Genomic DNA, 19,322 nt, shown 5'->3' on the forward strand with positions numbered 1-19,322 from the left:
CTATATGTTAAAATTTTTTTTTTTGACATAACATTTGCACATGGATGAAACAATACTTGGAGAAACAACAAATTCTAATTTGCAGATGACTGAGTATAGGATTTTGTGTTATGCAAAGGGGCAAAGTATAATACTGTGCAACAAATTTGATTTTTTTTCATGTGCTGCATTTTTTTGTAAATCTCCAGCAAATTTATGGTAATTAAGATTTTATTTAAAAGTTTGTTTACTTTTCTGACTTTCATGTTTTACTATAAAATTGAACTGCATCACTTTCTTGGATTTTAGCTGTGCATATATCTTGCTAACTTATATGAATCCTTGTGGTTTAACCCAGCAGCTATCTAACCATCATACAGACTTTCACTCACTCCCCTTCTGTCCCAATAGGACTGAGGGAGAATCATAAAGAAAAAGTAGATCTTGTAGGTTGAGATAAACAGAAGAGTGAAATGATAGTAATGATTACTGTCCGAATGACGGTTCTTGGTTTGGTATGAAATTCTTATTTATTGAAATACATTCAGTTTCACTAAACCAAGTTGCAACGTTAATGCATGTTCATAACAGTTAGGCACTTTCCTATTTCATTTTTTTTTTCTTTCACTAAGATAGCAGGTCTATGTTTCATTATCATTGTCTATTGCAGCCATAATGATTTCATGATTCCAAGTGCAACATATTTTCCTGGTTTTTGCAGCAGCTGTTTATATTAAAAGCATGTATGTAGCCATGTCTAAAGTTTATATCTAAATATTTTGCAGAAATATAGGGTATTTTTTGGTAAGGAAACATAAAAATGAATTGTTGGTACTTCAGGCTGGACTATACCATAGCATGCTGTGTTATTACAACAGTATTTTTGCATATCAGGTAATATTATGTCAACAGATGCTCTTAAACTGCCTTTTAATTCTCTTGATATTCCATAGTAGGAGGAGGAAACCATCCCCTTCTTGTTCCTTATGATACACTCACAGCCAAGGAAAAAGCTAAGGACAGAGAAAAAGCACAGGATATTCTGAAATTTCTACAGATTAATGGATATGTAGTCTCCAGGTAATAAAACTATATCCTATCATCAGAAATGTTCTTTTTTAGAGGAGAAATATGCAGTACAAAGACAGATATATTCAGTAGGTATATGTGCCCTAAGTTGCAACATAACTATTTGTAGACATTGTGCCTCTAACTGTGGAGTGCTTTTACTGGTAAAGCATAACTTCCTTATGCTCAGTCCTTAAAGCAAAAACCAAAGCTTATGTTGTTACCAGATTACTGATGGAAGACAAAAGCCTACATCACGAATCCGTTATCCACTGGTTAATTGTTGGTTTGTTGCAAGAAGATGAACTTTTGGAACATAATCCAAAGGATAAAGTAAATTACAGTTTTAGAAGTTCTTGTTGTTTTCACTCTGATTTTTCACAAGTGATAGATAGCTGTTAAAAATTTCTCCTTTACAAACACAATTTTAGGCAAAACTCCTGGTGAGGCAGACTAACTTTTTTTTCTGGCATGATTGTTTGAAGTGCTTTGGCAGTTTTGAAATTCTCTCAGCCAAAAATCAATCAATGGAAGACATTAAGACATTAAAGATGGAAATACCTTAAAAATAAGGGAAAGTAATTGGAATAATATTAATCTAAGTCATGAATTTTCTTTTTCTATAACCTTCTACCTGGGAAACTTGAATTACATCTTAACAAGTTGCTTAAAACCTAAATAAGTGTAAGAGAACTGTTTAGTTTAAACAGAACAATTCCTATATTAGTGAGCAGTTTATTATTAGTAGAGAAAATGGCTTCAGACTAGTTAAGACTACTTTTATTCCTTCTGCTACGTTAAAAATTGACTTGCTCTTATTTCAGAGGACTTAAGGACCTGGAACTGGACACACCTTCCATTGAGAAACGCTTTGCCTACAGTTTCCTCCAGCAGCTTATAAGATATGTAGATGAAGCTCATCAGTACATTTTGGAATTTGGTACAGTACTCCTTGTATAATTTTCTAAGAATTCCCAAGATGTTTGAAATCATAAAAACAACTTAAAAATTTCAAAAAAATAAATTCTTGGACCAGGACTTTTTGCTCTAACTTTCTGCATTCGATGATGATAACGAATTTTGGAAAGTTATATATTTCACATTCTTTCCAGTTTCCCACATTCATTCTTCAGATGATAAGTATTCAGACAAAATTTATAATGATTTTCATTGTTTGAAAAACAAAATAAGATGTTCCCTTGAATTTGTAAACAAATTGATAACCTGTCACATGTGAGCACTGGTATTTACTATTCACATCTATTCTCTTTTTCACAGAGAAAATTAAACCAGTCATTTGTACAAATTTCAACTGTTTTTCTGGAGAAGAAACATCTCTGTGAAGGAAAAATCTGTTTTTCTTAAAGATTAAGTAACAGTTTGGCCCAGATCAGATTCTTATGAGAGCAGTTAAAAGGAAAGAATTGGAGCAAGAAACAGCTTTATTTTGACCTTGGAATTGCAAAGCCACATCATACATCTTGTACCTCATGTCAGGGCATGCGTGCTGTAATTGAAATCATTAAGGCAGGAGCAGCAGAAAGATTAAATAAACCAGTGCTCATCCAAATACTTGTCTGATTTTAAAGTGAAAATTATCAAATTTGTGAGTGATTATGTTTCATGATTGCCTACATTACCAAAAGTCTGGCTTTCATAAATCACATGGTTACTTTTGCTGTTACTGCCTAATAATCATGGCTTCATTTTCTAGTTAATTAGATAGATTTGGCAGAACTGCAAAAGTTGAAATGACTGAATTCTGGAAAACTAGAAACACTGGTGGGACAAATGCTATTCCTGTACTTCTGTGAATAAGAAGAAAGTTAATGAATAAAGGATAAATGTTTTCTGTATGCTCAATTCTCTTAAAAACAATATGCGAGTATTATAGCAATAGGGGGAAGAGAAGTAAGCTTTATTTCTGTTGGCTAAATCTAATAATTCATTCTGTTGTTTAAACAAAGTCTGTAAAAATGCAATAATTTTTTTGTTTGTTTCTTCTTTATTTGTTGTTTCTTTTCTTCTCATGAGGTAGTCATAAAATGTATCCTTAACTTGATGTTCATTATTTGTAGTATATTAAATTAATATCTAAAGACTACTGATATTTTTTAACTGTATTGTACATTTTCCAAGAAAAAATGCAGAGTAGACTATAATTAGGATTTATAAAAGAAAACGTAATTTTCTTCTCTCTTCAGATGGTGGCAGCAGAGGCAAAGGAGAGCATTTCCCATATGAACAAGAAATCAAGTTTTTTGCCAAAGTACAGTATATTTTTGCATATTATTTGTCAACATAGTAAGTAGTTGAGAAAGGATATGTTGGTGAACCTGATTATCATTGTTTTATTTGCACCCTTCCATGTTAATGTTGTTCATTTAATAACTGAAAGCAATAGTAATAAAAATAGCTTGAAAATACTAGGAATGAAGTATAATCATGATAAAAATTACAGGTTTCTATTCTTACTGTCTTTATTCTCTTACTCCATTCTACATAATTAATCATCTGATGTTATAACCTCCCTACATTTTCTGTTTACTGACAGTGTAGTTCAGTAGTTAGTTTTTACAGTCTTTAGGCAGCTAAATGTGAGCAATGTTTATTAGAACCAGCCAGTTGTGTGTATCTTTCAGTGTTACCTTCCTTATCTGTTTCCTTATTTTGAAACAATGCTGATGTCTTCATCATAGAATTACAAAATGGTTGAGGGTTGGAAGAGACCTCTGGAAGTCATTTAGTCAGGCCTACTGCACAGGCAGGGTCAAATAGGGCAAAGTTCTCAGGACTGTGTCCAGATGGCTTCTGAATATCTTCAAGGAGGGAGACTCCACAGCCCATCAGAGCAACATGTGCTCGTGCTTAGTCAACCTCACAGTTGTGGTTTTTTGTTGTTTGTTTTGGCTTAATTTGTTTGTTTTAAAAAAGTCTTTCCGTGTGTTTGGACAGAACCTCTTGTATTTCATCTTGCATCGTTTATAACTCTACCCAACTCAGCTCAGGTTGCTGTTTGATTTCTTTGCAGCAGAGACATTGTTGATTTATGGTTAACTTCATGTCCGTCTGGACCCCAGGTCTTCCTCTGCAGAGCTATTTTCCAGGCAGTCAGCCCTCACTATTTATTGATCCCTGGGGTTATTCCTCCCCAGATGAGGGACTTTGCACATTCCATTGTTGATCTTTAAGGTTCCTGACAGCCCAATTCTCCTTCATATGCCAAGGAGAACTTAAGAAAATCTGATTCTTGCTTCAGCACTAAAAAGCTTGTCTGGATCTTGCATGTTCGAAGTGCCTTTTCAGTTCATTAGTGAATAGGCACAGGTAGGTATTTGCAATGTTTTCTAGCCCTGTTATGTTTGCAGTAAATAGTAATCTCTTCCAGTACTCCTATAATGTACTATTTTCTGTGCTCATTTACTTTGTCACTTTTTTGACCATGTACCTGAAAGGAAGCGATCATAAGAAAACTTCAGTGGACAAGCCCTTAATGAGCAAGGGTACTTTTGGAGTTTTGTTTGAGAGTGTGTAGTATTAAGTGCCATTAGTGTACAGACAGTTCCAAGGGATTGTTTTAATGAAACCTCCCTACATTAAAGACACAAACAGCAATAGTTGTGTCCAGGTATATAGTATTGAACAAATATTAAATTGTGAGGTAAAATGAAATGATGCTTCCTTTTTTATATTCCTCCTAAAGAAAATACAGTTCTAGTGTAAAAGATAATGTATTTTTTTAATTTTTTTTTTTTTTTTTTGCTGCTTTTCCTGATATTTTAAGTATCTTGGATAATAAAGAAATTTTTTTAGAAAATAGATACTAGATAAATATATTGGGAATTTGAAAGAGAAAACACATTTGAAATCTCCTGTCTGTAGTGGTGATTTACAAAGAGTAATAGAGGACATAACTAAGAAATCACTGAGATAACGGCCTCTTTCTGATGTAATTTCAGGTTGTGCTCCCTTTGATTGATCAGTATTTCAAAAATCATCGCTTGTATTTCTTATCTGCAGCAAGTAGGCCTCTCAGCAGTGGAGGCCATGCCTCTAATAAGGAGAAAGAAATGGTGACAAGGTAAATTTAAAAATAATGTTAATTTGTATACATATATGTATATGTGTCATTAAATGGTGCAAATTGTTGCGGGGAGGTGAGAATTGGGAGGCTGAGAAACATTTTTACAAAAGCAAAAATTAACCTTTTTTTACTGCCTTTCCCTTTTGAGAAAATTCATTGTGTGAAATGAGGAAGACTCCAGAATTAAGGTTATGTGATGTATTAAAGGTAGTAATGGTAATTTTCAAATGTAGGAAACTTATTTTATGAGAAACAATACGTCTGTTGTATGGGATATATAATTGTGTATCAGTTCTCACTGTTGGAAATAGGTATGTATTGAAGCAATTATTCCTACATTTTATTTAGATTTGAAGGAAAATTTTTCAATAACTGAATTTCAGAAAGATATCATTATTACTGTCCCCGTGAAAAGTAAAATGAGAGTTATGTTCTTTCTCCTCTGAAGTTATCCATTATTAGACTATCTTCCCAGAACATTTTCTCTTAATCTCATTTCTGGTTGAATTTTGAAACCCATTTTTCCTGCTTAGTAATGAGGACTACAAATTTAACAGAGGCCCATCTGTGTACCTGCATAATACAGGTGTCACGGATGCCCCTGTGGTTGTTATTGGGCAAAACTAAATTGTAGCTCTTCGAAGTAGACAGGCAGTTGATCATCATACATATATAAGGGTTTTGCAAGATTGTATGAATATTGAGTAGAGTTTCTAGCAGCAATACTGAGCATAAAAAATTGCTCTTGACTTGACTGAGATGATTTGTTCTGGTAGCTTGGCTGAATGGCCTTCCTCAAAGAGCTAAACAGTTGTTTTATAATGCATGCATCTAGAGCTGCTTTATTTCTGTCTATAATATACTGGATTAGAACATTTTAGCAGTTGTTAAGTCAAGACTCTTCAATAAATCCCATATCAACAAGGAAGTATGAACACATGCTGTATGGATTCAGGAATTCTGCACCTATGCTGTCTAGCTGTATGCATGACATTCTTGAACATGTAGCTCATCAAAAGATCAGAGGTGCTGCTAAACACAATTCAGTTTTTTTTTCCATCTAGAAGTGTCAGACAAAGTCAGTAAAACACATGCAAATCGGATAAATCTTGTTGAGTTTATTTCTTAACTGATAGGCCAATACGACTGCATTATGTAATCCATTTTTGAAAGTGTTGTTTTGAGTTGTTTTAGTAGTTTGACATTTTTGTTTCTCCCATGCTCTCCAGATTGTAGGAAATTTTTCAAAGCTGAATTTTAGGTCCTCTGAGTTTTGGTTTGGGTGAAAATCTTATCTAGACTTTCCCTTGAATTAAGGGCAGCTTCTGACTGCTGTCTTTTTCCAATGAAGACAAACTTACATTCTTTAAACTATGAAGGAGTGTCATTTTGATTGTCAGCAAGTGCTACAACCATTCTTAGTTAAGCAAGCACATTAAATCTAGGCCAGTCCTAGGGGAACACATGGGTCATACCTCTTTCTGAAATATCATGGAATTATCTTTTATGTATTTGTAACCAGCCTCTTCAGGAATAATTTTTTTTTGCATTTCTTCTCCGTTATACTACCTTAGAATCCTTGTATTTTTGCAGTTGTGTCAAATTAGTTCTGGATGTGAGTCCAGAAGTACTAAGTACGCACTAACCATTTGGAAACTGTGGATTTTTGTACCTTTTTTTTTTTTTTCCTCCTTTTTTCACCTGAGCTTACGGTTGTTACACTGGACATAACAGATTCAGTTTGATCTTGTGGAAACAGCATCTGCTGAATTGTACAGTAAGTTGAGTAGCATTTGTATGCTGATAAAAGAAGATAGATTGAAAGCTGATGTCATTATGGGAAGGGAAACAGGATTTCTACAATGATAATATACCTCTGTACAGCTTTTCTTGTTGGACTAGATGAACCGAATCCTCATAGAAGGATATGTAGCATATATCTGCCTTGTGGTATAGATGAACAGAGAGCCTGCACCATGCACCAATCAGAATCTTTTCTGAAACAGTGCAGTCACTGTTGCTATAATGGATCACTATAATGCCACTGGCTAATAAGGTGGATTCAGCAGCACATTAACCTGACCATTTTGATTCTGGACATCAGTGTTTCCATTTGTCACGTGAGCTCTCATCTGTCAACGAAGCGATGTGCAGATCTTATCCAAAGACTGCAAACATGCTTATGTGTCTTGTGCTTTTAAATCAGAGGTTGCTTACTGGCCCATATGACTGCAATTATAAAATAATTAAATAATAATGAACATAGCTTAATGTGTAGGGTGCTCCAAAAGTAATGCCTCCGATTCATTTCTCTGGAAACTACAGCAGACACAAAGAGCACAATAACACTAGATGATAGAGCACATTCTCAGCTACAAAACACTATTTTTCAACTTAGTCACCATCATTAGCTATGCTTTTTCTCCAGGGATGAACAAGAATCTTCATAGTGATCTCGTGAAAATCTGCACCAATAAAGGTCGTGCACTGTCACTGTCACTGCTGCTGAAATGCACTGTGCTCACATCCTCTATTTGATTTTCTGAAACATTCAGCAGGTGTTGATGAATGTCAGCAGATGCCATTTTTTCTGCATGGAGTAATGCAGTTATACGCAATTGCTTCATATACACTTACGTGTCAGATGCCATGTGCCAGACCATGCTTTGCTGCAGAGCAATAAAATGTAGTGGAATATTGGTAGAAGATTCAGCCTGTACAGCCATAACACCACCTTCTGCCTCTGATGTCATGAACATCATAATAAAATAAGGGTCATTGCTTTTGGAGAAGCCCTCATAAACAGAGAGAATATTGTTCATATCATTCTAGCAGATGAGGGTTTTTACAGCACAAAAATAGGACCAAAATTTATCACTGTTGGAGAAAATTCTCAGAGTGGACTGAGTCGTAAAGATTGCACAGATCTCTCCCATATTTGGAGGCCAGCTTAATATGGGAAGGGCAGTGTGCTTCTGCTTCTGTGAATTAATGTGAATTTCATTCTTTATTGTTCAGAATGGGACGCTTCTCATCAACACAAAAAGTATTTTACAGATATGAAATTAAATCACTGATGATATTCATTTGTGTTTACTTTTGACCACGTAAGGGGTTATTTTTCACATCAATTTATGTTGTTTCTCATGTTAAGTGATGTTGGAAATCACTGTATTTAAAAGATTCACACTGTAATCTCAAGATGGCGAGATCCAAGTTGGATTAGTTAAACATTTGCCATCAAACACTTCAATTAATTTGATTTCTTTACCTTTCGTTTTCAAATTGTCAGTGACATCCTGAATAGCATCCTACCATATTTTACTTCTTAAAGCTTTAATGGTAATTTCCTTGTGGGTTTTCATATAAGACGCTTTTATATTAGTTAGCTTTGCTTTTAATTTGATTTAGTTTTTTTATTTTTTTTTTTAATTACAGTATGTGCTTATTTAACCATGTTTGTTAAGGATATGCACTTAAAATCTCTTTCTTTAATACTCTGTCCCACATTCTGCTCAGATAATTGATTCTTTCTGCGTGACATCATGTTGCTTTTCCTGCTCATATATCAGCTGTTATTTTTTCTTTCTTCCCCCTTACCCCCTTTTATCTTCTTTTTTCCTTCTCTTTTATTTTTCTTTTGTCTTCAGCCTGTTCTGCAAACTTGGAGTTCTTGTCAGGCATAGGATTTCACTGTTTGGTAAGGAGACCCTTGACAAATACTAGCATGGCCATCTCTTGATTTTATTTGCCATTTTTGCATTGCGTTATGTGCTGCTTTGTTGCATGCTGCATGGCTGCATGGCTGAAATGCGTGGTCTTCACAGACCACTAATTGTTTAGGCTGGTAGATCACAGAACTTATTAGATGAAATTGAAAAGCTTTTGTAGTTACCAGTTTTTTGGGGTGGGGGTTATTTTGTTTTCTGTATGTCTTAATATCTGGATTTCCTTCTTTAAAAAAAAAAAAAAAGAAATCACTGAGTTAATTATAGTTACATATTATAATTCATTTGGAAAAAGTGGAGTATCACAACTGCACATTTGTATTGGAAGTTTAAGGAAAATTAGTAGTGGGCTGAAATGCGTAGTGATGTTCTGTGGAAATCTTAAACATTCCCAGATGTGCTTTTACTCCACATATGTATGTCTACTATATCTCTGGTACTGTGTGAATCTATCAGGGGCTGGGTGTTTGTCTTTCTTCATATGAAAATCACTTAATTGAAGTTAATTTGAAGTCTCCATATAGTATAAGTACTACATGCAGTGCATGGCGACGGTTATTTACACTGCAAATTTTTCTTATGCCATGATAATAGGATAGTTGAGATAGTACTACATGTCCAATGATGTAGCTTCTGCAGTTAATGAGTGCACTGCAAAATTCAGCATTCATGCATATATCTAATTGGGTAATCATCTATCTGACTAAAATTTGATTAAGATAACATGCATCTAACTCAATTTCTACATATTTCATTCAATTTCATCAAAAAATGAAGAGAAGGAGCTAATTTGATGCAGCATTGTGGTGTGTAAAAATCTTACAACTTATTACAAAAGCCATTAAGCTCAGAAGGAAGCGTAGAAGTTATTTGTGGACATTACTTTTAAATATGTTTTGGGATGAAGTGAATGGTTTTTATTGTTAAATCAAAAGGTCATAAAAAGAATTGAGTTATTTGTGCAGCTGTGTGGTGGTGTAGCTTTTTCTAAAGGATGGAATATGTCACCAACCTGTGCATAAGCTATGGTTTATAAACAAGGTTATTTCTTCTAAGAATGAACTAGTTTAGGTATACTATTAAGTTTTTTATCAATATTTTGTTGTTGCTGCGTGAATTTATTTTTCTGATTATTTTTTTCTCCTAAAATGAATGACAATTCAAGTTCAACATTGAATTCAATGTAATTTCTTTGAGTACTAAAGGAAAGTTTGTTTCATGTTTCAGCTTACTTAATTTCTGTTCTTGGGTTGGATTCAAATAGCAGAAGGAGTTAGGACAGATGGTGCCAGATAGTGCATGGTGTCTATCGTTTGGTTTTCAACTCAAGTTTCCTAGTATGCAGTAACTAAGTGAATACAAAATCTTTGTGCCAACACAGAAATATACTGTAGTTTTCCCATTAGTTATGACAAGTTTACAATAAGACTCTGGAGCATGGTGGCAACTGTGAACCTACTAACTTAAGTCAAAGTAATCTTACAGCTTGCCTTACTTTGACAATTAATTAAATCATATTGGAAAACCCGACTGGATCAAAAGGCCTGTGTAGAAGAGGGAAAAAGCTTATTAGGACAGCTCAGAATACAGCTGGAGCCTAGAGGCTCCTTGAATGAGCAAGAGTTGCTTGATAATAAGCTTTTTGGATGTTGTGGAATTTGCTATTTTACTGACATTGCGTGCAGGTGTTTTATATTTGTTGCGAATGCTGAAGATAAAGCTGCATATGTTAAAGTCATTAGTAAAAGTCCTATACTGTAAACTCTGTATAAGTCTTGATAAAATGAAAAGATTAAACAAAAATATCTTCTAGAGTGAACTTAAGCATCTGATCTGATATCCAAGATTGTTACTAAGATTATAGAACTGTAATTCAGCTTGGGCTTATTATTTCTTGAAAGCATAAATTAGAGTTTGAAAGTAGAATTTACCCAATAATTTACTGTTTGTTTGAGAGCTGCAAACATATTTCTGCATCAGGAGGATTTGCATCTGCATTGAATTTATGTTTTCTCAATTTAAAAAGCAGGTTTCTGTGAGTGGCTTGATTCACTTTTAATACTATTGAAACTACTGGTGACACATTTTTTCTGTATGAATTCATAATTAAAAATATCTGCATACAAGTAATGCAGTGCTATGTTACATGGAACAAAAGTTTGTTGAATAAACATCAGATGAGAATGCCCTGCTTTTGCTTCCTCATTTTGGCTAACTTCAGAAATTAATCAGAAAAGCTCCAAAGAAAAGACATAAGGCTTTCTCTGCCTAGTTAGATCCTGAATTTGTTAAGGTCCTTCCCATCCTGGCATCAACAGCCATGGCATTTTCTCAGTAAAGTAAAAATTGTTCCTTCCTGATATATAAAGAATATTGCTTTCTAAAATATGTAGGACGTCACTTCAGACCACTTCACACCACGCACAGTGGTACAGTTCTTGGGATCATTGTTTATAATAGCTGTTGGGATGCATTTAACCTCAGCCTCTTGAACTATTTTTCTAGTATTTGCATGTATCAGTATCCACTGATTTTTGTGGATGTTTAAGCTTTTATCCTCCGAATTGTACTTGTCTGCTCTCTTTTCATGATTGAAAGGAATTTTATATACTACATATTAATTTCTGCAGTTGGAATATTTCCTACAAAGCTTTCAGTCTTCTGAAAAATAAAAATATATTTAATAAAAATGATGTTAATTTAATGAAGGTATGTATAGACACTTAAATTTTGGCAATACTAACAAAACTATTTATATTATTATTTTTATTAGAAAAAAAAAAAAGTTGCCTTCTGAAGTTCACTTCTGAGCTCAGGTTGGAAACAAACTGATTCTTGAAATGTTAAATTTAAAAGGATTAATTTCTTTTTCTTAATGAATTTTAGAAGTTTTACATAATATACAAAAACCCCACTACCCTTTGTTATTGTTTGCTTTGATGAAAACAAGTAAATGCATGACATCAAACAAAAGTAAGACTCAGAATTGCCACAGAATCTAAACCTACATTTCATAGCAAGTTATATTTTCTGATTTTGTAACAAATCCTTTCTGAGATTATAAACAAAGAGAGACACTCCAGGAAGGAATTTTCATGATAGTTTAGAAAGACTGATTTCAGGGTTATGTTGATAAAAATGGCTAAACTGTAGTACATCAATTTTTCATGGTCATGGAATTCTACTCTTATACCCAAGATGAACATGTGAAAGGCTTTTCCAGTTTGCTGAGCACACTGTATGTTTATTCCTAAGAAAAATGTATATCTCTCTGTTTCTTTTACAGAGTGGGTTAACTGGTTGCCCTCACTTGTTTCATTAAATGAAATGTAGTAGTATCTCATTAATTTGCCTATACCTGTCTAGCTTCCAAAATCTGCAAATTGCTAGGAACATTCAGCTATGTAAACCCACCTCTCAAACTGATTTATTTTGAAAAGTCTCCAAAATTTGCAAATTCTTCTTAAATAGGGAAAAGAGTGTTTTATGTTGCTAAACTACAGCTACATCTATTTATGGCAGATGTAGAAATGGCCTTCAGAGCTGGTTTCCAGTAAATTTAAACTAAACGATTCCAAACCGAATGTATGGTATTTTAACTAAGTGACTAAAACTGTAGTTTGTTACCACAAAACAAATTAATACTAAAATTTTGGGAGATTCAAAACTGTTATTCATCTTGCTTGAGTTAAGCTAGTTGTTGAAATCTTGTTTTGGGGTGAGGCACTGGAGCTGGCTTTTTTAAACGTTGTACCTTGCATAACATAATATTGGTTTATAAGGTATTTTTCGTACCTCAATAGAACTTACAATAATTTTATTACTAGAGGGGGAAAAGAAAACACTCAAATCCTTCAGTGTTACCCAGTAACCAATGTTACTTTCCAGGAAATAGAATAAGCATCTCTGTACTCCACTGTACCTTACAGAATATGCATACTCTGCATGACAGTTCAATCTACAGTCTATACTAGGGTTGCCTTGAGTGCTTCTATCTCTGCTGTCATTACCATGGTCCTGAAATCTTTTTTTTGTCAGTGCTTGCATTCATGTCACAAGAGTAGTAAAATAATAAAGAGAAAACATAGGGATTGTCAAAAATGGGAGCTGACAAAAACCTTAATCTTTATGGGTACAGTTGCTTTTTTTTGTGTAGGATTCATTTGTGATTTCCCATCTTTATCATTTGGTTATTATGTCACTGCATGACCATTACTGCCAGTGCAAAAAGGATGGGCCCGCATGGCTGATGGCAGTCACAGAAGCTGTGGCTTAGGTTTGTTTAATCTACTCTACTGTGGGCATACACTGCAACAGTACCCCCTAATTTTGGTAAAATGGGACAGCGTTCAGAGTACTGCAATAAACCTCCCATTCCTTCCTTGCAGCTTAGCTTTTAAAATATTTACTTGAATGAAACAGCTGCTTCTTTAAATATTATGTTTGCTGATGTTTTCCAGTGAAATAACCACTGTTATTTAGTACAGCTGACAATATTTTCAGAAATCTATCCGAAGCTTTCAGTCTGTTTCATTTATTTATTTATTTTTAATTGAGAAGCTTGAACTGTGCGGAAGGAAGAAAAAATATTTTCATTTTTTGCAATGATTTACATTTAAAATATATATATATATAAACTATGGATCAAATTTTTAAGCCCAAATCTGTCCTGGATTTAAAATGTGAACTTAGAGGTGACATATAGATGCCAACATCGAAGGCTGTGCATGTTCATACAAGGCATGTAAGTTCTCTTTTTACATCCTTGACTGTAATATATATAACAGCAGAGACTGTTACTCATGTAGAAAGCAGATCTGCTTCTTCTATAAATAGTTACAGCCTATTGGTAACACTAGGGAGCTAACCTTTTTGGATATGTTTTAAATAAGTCTTCTCTTTATGTCAGAGTTGCAATAGCAGCTTTTAAGTAGCTTTTATTTTCCTGAGAGGAGGAAGATAAATGTTCTGATAAACTTGGATCAATTATAACAAAGTTTATAAAATTAAATGAAAACTAGACAATGCACTATAACTCTAATTAACACCACACTGAAGTGCTTCCTTCTTGATTGCCTCAGCTATTTGATGAGAGATGCTTAACTGCCTCTACTTACTGAATTTGTGCAAACAAGAGAACAAACTGCATGTTTTTTTTTAACTTGCCTGTCAAAATTTTACAAAAGTTGAATTACTCTTCTGCTGTATAATTTAACTTATATAATAATTTAGCAGACTGTAGGTATGCTCTAAAGTATCCTCAGCTAAATTGGTGGGTAATTTTCCTTCCTATTTAGGAAATGATGCAACATCAATAGTCAACTGTCTTCACATATTGGGCCAGACCTTGGATGCCAGGTAATACTGAACATATTTCCTACAGTACAAAGAGGGTAACCTAAAAGAAAACAATATCCAGTCAGATTTGCGTAAGGCTACAGCATTTCAATGGTCAGGAAAGAACTTGCAGTACTGAAAAGAATTTCCACTTTCAAAATAGGTTAATTACTTGTTTTACCTATCTAGATTTTGGCAGAACAGTATTTGTAAGTTACACTTCAAGTTTCAGTTCAGATCAGTGGTGTCAAGGAATTGCTGACTGTTCTTCCGTCTGCTTCTATCATGTGATTGTCTCAAAACCATGATAACATTAAAAACATTCCTTTGTTTATGCTGCTTATTAAAAAATAAATAAATCAGGAGTTAAGTGCACCTGGAGTGCACTGAATCTCTCTCTGTCTTCATTGCCAAATTAATTTTGAACAAATTATTCCCTGTCTTAAAAAGGATCTGAATTTTTACAATGGAAAACCAAATAAAAATCCTTACATTGTGCACCTATGAAACATCTTTTTTCATTAGCTTGTTCTGCTATGAGGAACTTTTATAATCTTGGAAGATAGAAGATTTTTCTTCAGATCTTTGTCATCTATTTTGTGGAAACCAAGACTAGACTTTATTCCATGCTTGTCTAATGAAATATTCTGCTTCATTTTCTTTGCATACAGAACTGTGATGAAAACTGGTCTGGAGTCTGTTAAGATGGCATTGAGAGCATTTTTGGACAATGCTGCTGAGGATCTGGAGAAAACAATGGAAAATCTTAAGCAAGGCCAGTTTACACACAGCAGAAACCAGCCCAAGGGAGTTACACAAATCATTAATTATACCACAGTGGCTCTCCTTCCAGTGCTATCTTCATTATTTGAACATATTGGACAGCACCAGTTTGGGGAAGATTTGATATGTACGTATAATTTAGAAATGCTATGCCATTAATATAATATATAGTAAGTGTTAATAGGCTCTCATTTCAATTAGAGAAGGGCAAAATTTTGAGTAAACTTTTGTGACAAATAATCTAGAACAATCTGCAAGTTTTAGTGGACTTTCTGTAACTGTTTAGATATGGCTATGAAGGCTTAACTTTCATATTATCTCTACTATAGATTCACTGTTTTTTTTTGTCACTGAGAAAAGTTACTTGAAGTTAATTTGTCTTTGCTCTGTTCATAACTGAGGATACACTGCTGAAGCAAAGGTTTCCTGGTATACATTCCCAATCTAGCAGTATCTGTATGTAGGTGTATCTCAGATCATAAAGAAAAGTGGAAGAAATGAAGAATTCAGTCACTAAAGAAAGGAATGTATGTAATTTCATTTTTATGGATACTCTAATTGTGATAGAGTCACTGTTATTCATTTTCCCAAACCCAATCTCTTCAGGACAAATTATTTTAGTCCGTAACACCAGGAGATGGTGGAGTCACCAACCCTGGAGGTGTTCAAGAAACATTTATATGTTGTACTGAAGGACATTGTTTAGTGGGAAATATTGGTGATAGGCTGACGGTTGGACTGAATGATCTTGGAGGTCTTTTCCAACCTTGGTGATTCTGTGATTCTGTGAAAACAAAATTTTAATGCTATGTGCTTTAGGAACTCCATAGGAATTCTGCTGGCCAGTGTATGCCAAAGCAAGCTGTTCTGCTTCTGTATAGCTATCTCATTTATGGAATTCTCTGGAAAGAAGACCTTAGAAAAAAGAAGACATTAGAAAAATCATTATTTAAAACAGTCTTGAAGAACTGTTTTTGAAATTTTAGAGCTGTGCTGATGAATGGATGTGTTGAGACATAAATATCCAGTTCTTTTAATAAATTATTTCTGTAAAATTCAGGAGTTTCCAACAGTATCCAGAAAAAATTATCTATTTTTATCTGTTAGTACCTCATTATAAATATTGTTTTTCAAGCATGAATATACTTTGTTTAATTTTTGTTCTCTGATATTGTGTGTTTTGGAACTTAGTGATAAGCTTTTCATACTTTCTTCCTCGTGAGATTATCTTCATCATTTATACCATACATCTCACATTGGTGTTAAACTCCCAATATTAGCATTCACAAACTCAGAAAACTATTAGTTTAAATTACACCTAATTATAAGATTATTTTATTTATAATATTCTGATGACAGGTATCTTGACCTGGTGCTTGTATTACATTTATAGAGTAGTACATAGCATGATCATGTGCAAAGGTGCATTAGTGTATCCAAGGTTGTTGTTATTGCATAAAAATACTCAGGTCTAAAAGATTAACAGAACTATAAACACATTGTAGTAAAGAATGAGACTGTGTTACTTTGAACCCTCTTCTAGACTTTCCAAACACATTATGTGTAAGTTCTTTTTTAGTTCCAAAATTTCATTGCATATTAGGTAAAAATTATGGCACTGTGGGATAGAATAGAAAAGTTGTAAAATAAAAATATGGAAAGAATTGGAGTGTTGTCCTTATTGATGGTACTTACATTATTGTGACACTAGTACTACATATTATACTGGAAACTCTTTTTTTCAAATAGGTGTTAAGAGGAACCTCACATTTCCATGATTGAAATGTTTTTAATTTTGAAACATGATTTGGTGGAGTATTCAGAAGAACCAAAGGCATTAATTCTCTTTTTTATCCTATGTGTTGGTCTAAAATGTAAATTAAGTAGATGCTATTAACTGCTATCTAGGTCTAAATTTAAAAAATATGAACTGTGATTAAAATAATTAAATACATATTTAATGCCCTTTTGTTTCCTCTGTGTTGTATTAAATGCACTGGTGTTACATTTGTAAATCGATCTTAAAATTATTAGTTTTTTTTATGCTCTCAGGAATTTTGGTTTGCCATGCAATTTTTCAAAGTGAAAGTGATTAAAAAAAAAAAAAACTAGAAAAGATATATTGATACATTTTCTATAGCAATTAACGGTTTTGCAATTAGAAGTTGTTCCTACAGCATTGCTATTGCTATGCCATTGATTTCTACTGTGGCACTGAATGCTCAGAAGACTGTTTCTGTGTTTAGAGAATGGCTGCTATAGATTGTCCTTGATAGTTTAATGTCACTAATGCAGTTGTTGAGAAAATAATTTTAATGAAGGTTTCTCTTGATACCTATCATTTTTTCATTTATTCAGTGGAAGATGTTCAAGTGTCTTGTTACAGAATATTGTCCAGTTTGTATGCACTGGGAACCAGCAAAAGTATATATGTAGAGCGGTAAGATGAAAAATTTTTTCACCTATTTTTATTATCTGTATTTATATTCCGTTTAATGAATATAAGTACTCCAGAAAAGAATACAGGGAGCTGTGGTTTCTGGAAACACACCTTGACAGAAAAAAATGTGCTCAGATGTTGAGCGGAATCTACAGAACTTATTGCATTATACTTAAAACATTATATTATACATTTGTCAAAATATATTACTTAATTCAACTAAAAATTACAGACAAAATAGTCTGATTTGATTAAAAGTATCACATGATTAAGGTCCAACTGAGGAACTGTGAAAATATGACACTCAGATCATGTGTAGTTTTTATTTTATCTAAGAAAAAGTTAATTTTATCACTCTAATACACTGATCATCATACTTGATCTCTTGACGCATCAGTCTATTCAGTGATTTTTTTCTTAATTATAAAATCAGCAAAGCTGATAGGAACGTAATAGAAGAAATGTCATTATCATAATGATTTTCTGTTTTCCCTGCATATTCCTCACTTTCCACAAAGTAGTCCATCTCTGACCTTTTATGTCATGACATTAAATTCATCTGTTAGCGGAGTTTGCTGTACTTTTCATTTTCTATTACCTTTTCTTGTGTTGATAATCTTAATTATATACAGACTTATCTCTTTGAGACGAGCACCTAAGGATAAACTGAAGACTAATTTACAACTGCAACAGAGTATATTCATTCAACAAAGTGTGTAACTTTAATGATGTTTATTAACAGGCAACGATCAGCATTAGGAGAATGCTTGGCTGCTTTCTCAGGTGCCTTTCCAGTGGCTTTTTTGGAAACTCACTTGAACAAACATAATAACTACTCAATTTACAATACCAAGAATGCAAGAGACAGAGCAGGTATTTTCATTGATATTTTCATTTTGAGATACTATACCCAAAATATGGGTATGACTTCAGAATCAATTTGTCATAAGGACTTTATACATTGTTAGCAGCTCAGGTATAGTGTATTTGATGCTGAAGTTATATGTATACATAAAAAAAAGAAAACAAAGTAAATGTAGTACAGCACAGTATATAAGCTGTTTTTTCTTGTTGCAAATATGAGACTCAGAATAGATACATTCCAGTAGCACTCAATATGTTTATTTTGTGCATATTTTTATGTTCCACTTTTGAAACTCTAGATGTTTCTCATGCTAAACCAGTTGTGGAAGACCTTTGTGCCATTTTTTCCAGAGGTAAACAGATGTTACAATAGAAGTGTAGAATCCTACGTGTGTGAATTGTAACACAGATTTGTATAATGACAGTGCATAAAATGCCAGCTCATAATGGTATAACTTCACCTGTATTTAAAAAGAAAGACAGAGATAAGACATTTTTGGAAGAGTTATAGTATCTTATCTTATCTTGCAAGTATGAACACCCATGATTACTTGTATATTCCAGCTCTTCTTATGTATGTAGAAAAGCTTTGTTTTCTTTGATTTTAAAATACATTTATATTTATTTTCCAAAATTGCACTTAATTGCAATTAATAAGGACACTAAAATGAGTTTGTAAAATCTATTTGAGCCTAACTAAGAGAAAACAATGTTTTTGGAAAAATACTATATCTAGCCATAGTCTGTGTTGTTACGATTTTATTCACTGATTGTGGGATGTCAGACACTCATGAACTAATGGATGTACTTAAAGTTAACTGTACATGAAAGAAATGGCCAGAAGGAGAAAAAAAAAACAAAAAAAACCCCCAGGAAATTGCAGATCCCTTTCAGACGAATGAAGTGACAATTTGAGGAACCTGAAAAGTCTACTATTATAATCAAAAATTCTTTTCCAAAAGTCATTTTCCCAAAATCTTTTCTACTTGATATTTCAGGGAATGCTTTTCTTTTTTCTATTAATAAAGCAATGTCTCAT

The 19,322-nt window shown here is 33.4% G+C and overlaps 1 protein-coding gene across 4 annotated transcripts in view; it reads left to right on the plus strand.

The window, feature by feature from the left end:
• The window catches only part of RYR2 (ryanodine receptor 2), a 337,274-nt gene that overhangs the window by 246,166 nt on the left and 71,786 nt on the right, over positions 1 to 19,322 (plus strand). For all 4 annotated transcript variants that reach the window (XM_042888514.1, XM_042888524.1, XM_042888521.1 and 1 more), the window contains 9 exons: positions 933 to 1,059; positions 1,872 to 1,987; positions 3,252 to 3,316; positions 5,007 to 5,128; positions 8,782 to 8,831; positions 14,157 to 14,217; positions 14,868 to 15,106; positions 17,338 to 17,419; positions 18,162 to 18,292. In XM_042888514.1, coding sequence (XP_042744448.1) covers positions 933 to 1,059; positions 1,872 to 1,987; positions 3,252 to 3,316; positions 5,007 to 5,128; positions 8,782 to 8,831; positions 14,157 to 14,217; positions 14,868 to 15,106; positions 17,338 to 17,419; positions 18,162 to 18,292 — 993 coding nt within the window. The remainder of the gene's footprint in view (positions 1 to 932; positions 1,060 to 1,871; positions 1,988 to 3,251; positions 3,317 to 5,006; positions 5,129 to 8,781; positions 8,832 to 14,156; positions 14,218 to 14,867; positions 15,107 to 17,337; positions 17,420 to 18,161; positions 18,293 to 19,322) is intronic.

This window comes from Lagopus leucura, unplaced genomic scaffold (genome assembly GCF_019238085.1).
Source record: "Lagopus leucura isolate 7727_CA_CO unplaced genomic scaffold, USGS_WTPT01 Super-Scaffold_73, whole genome shotgun sequence".
Classification (NCBI taxonomy): Eukaryota; Metazoa; Chordata; class Aves; order Galliformes; family Phasianidae; genus Lagopus; species Lagopus leucura.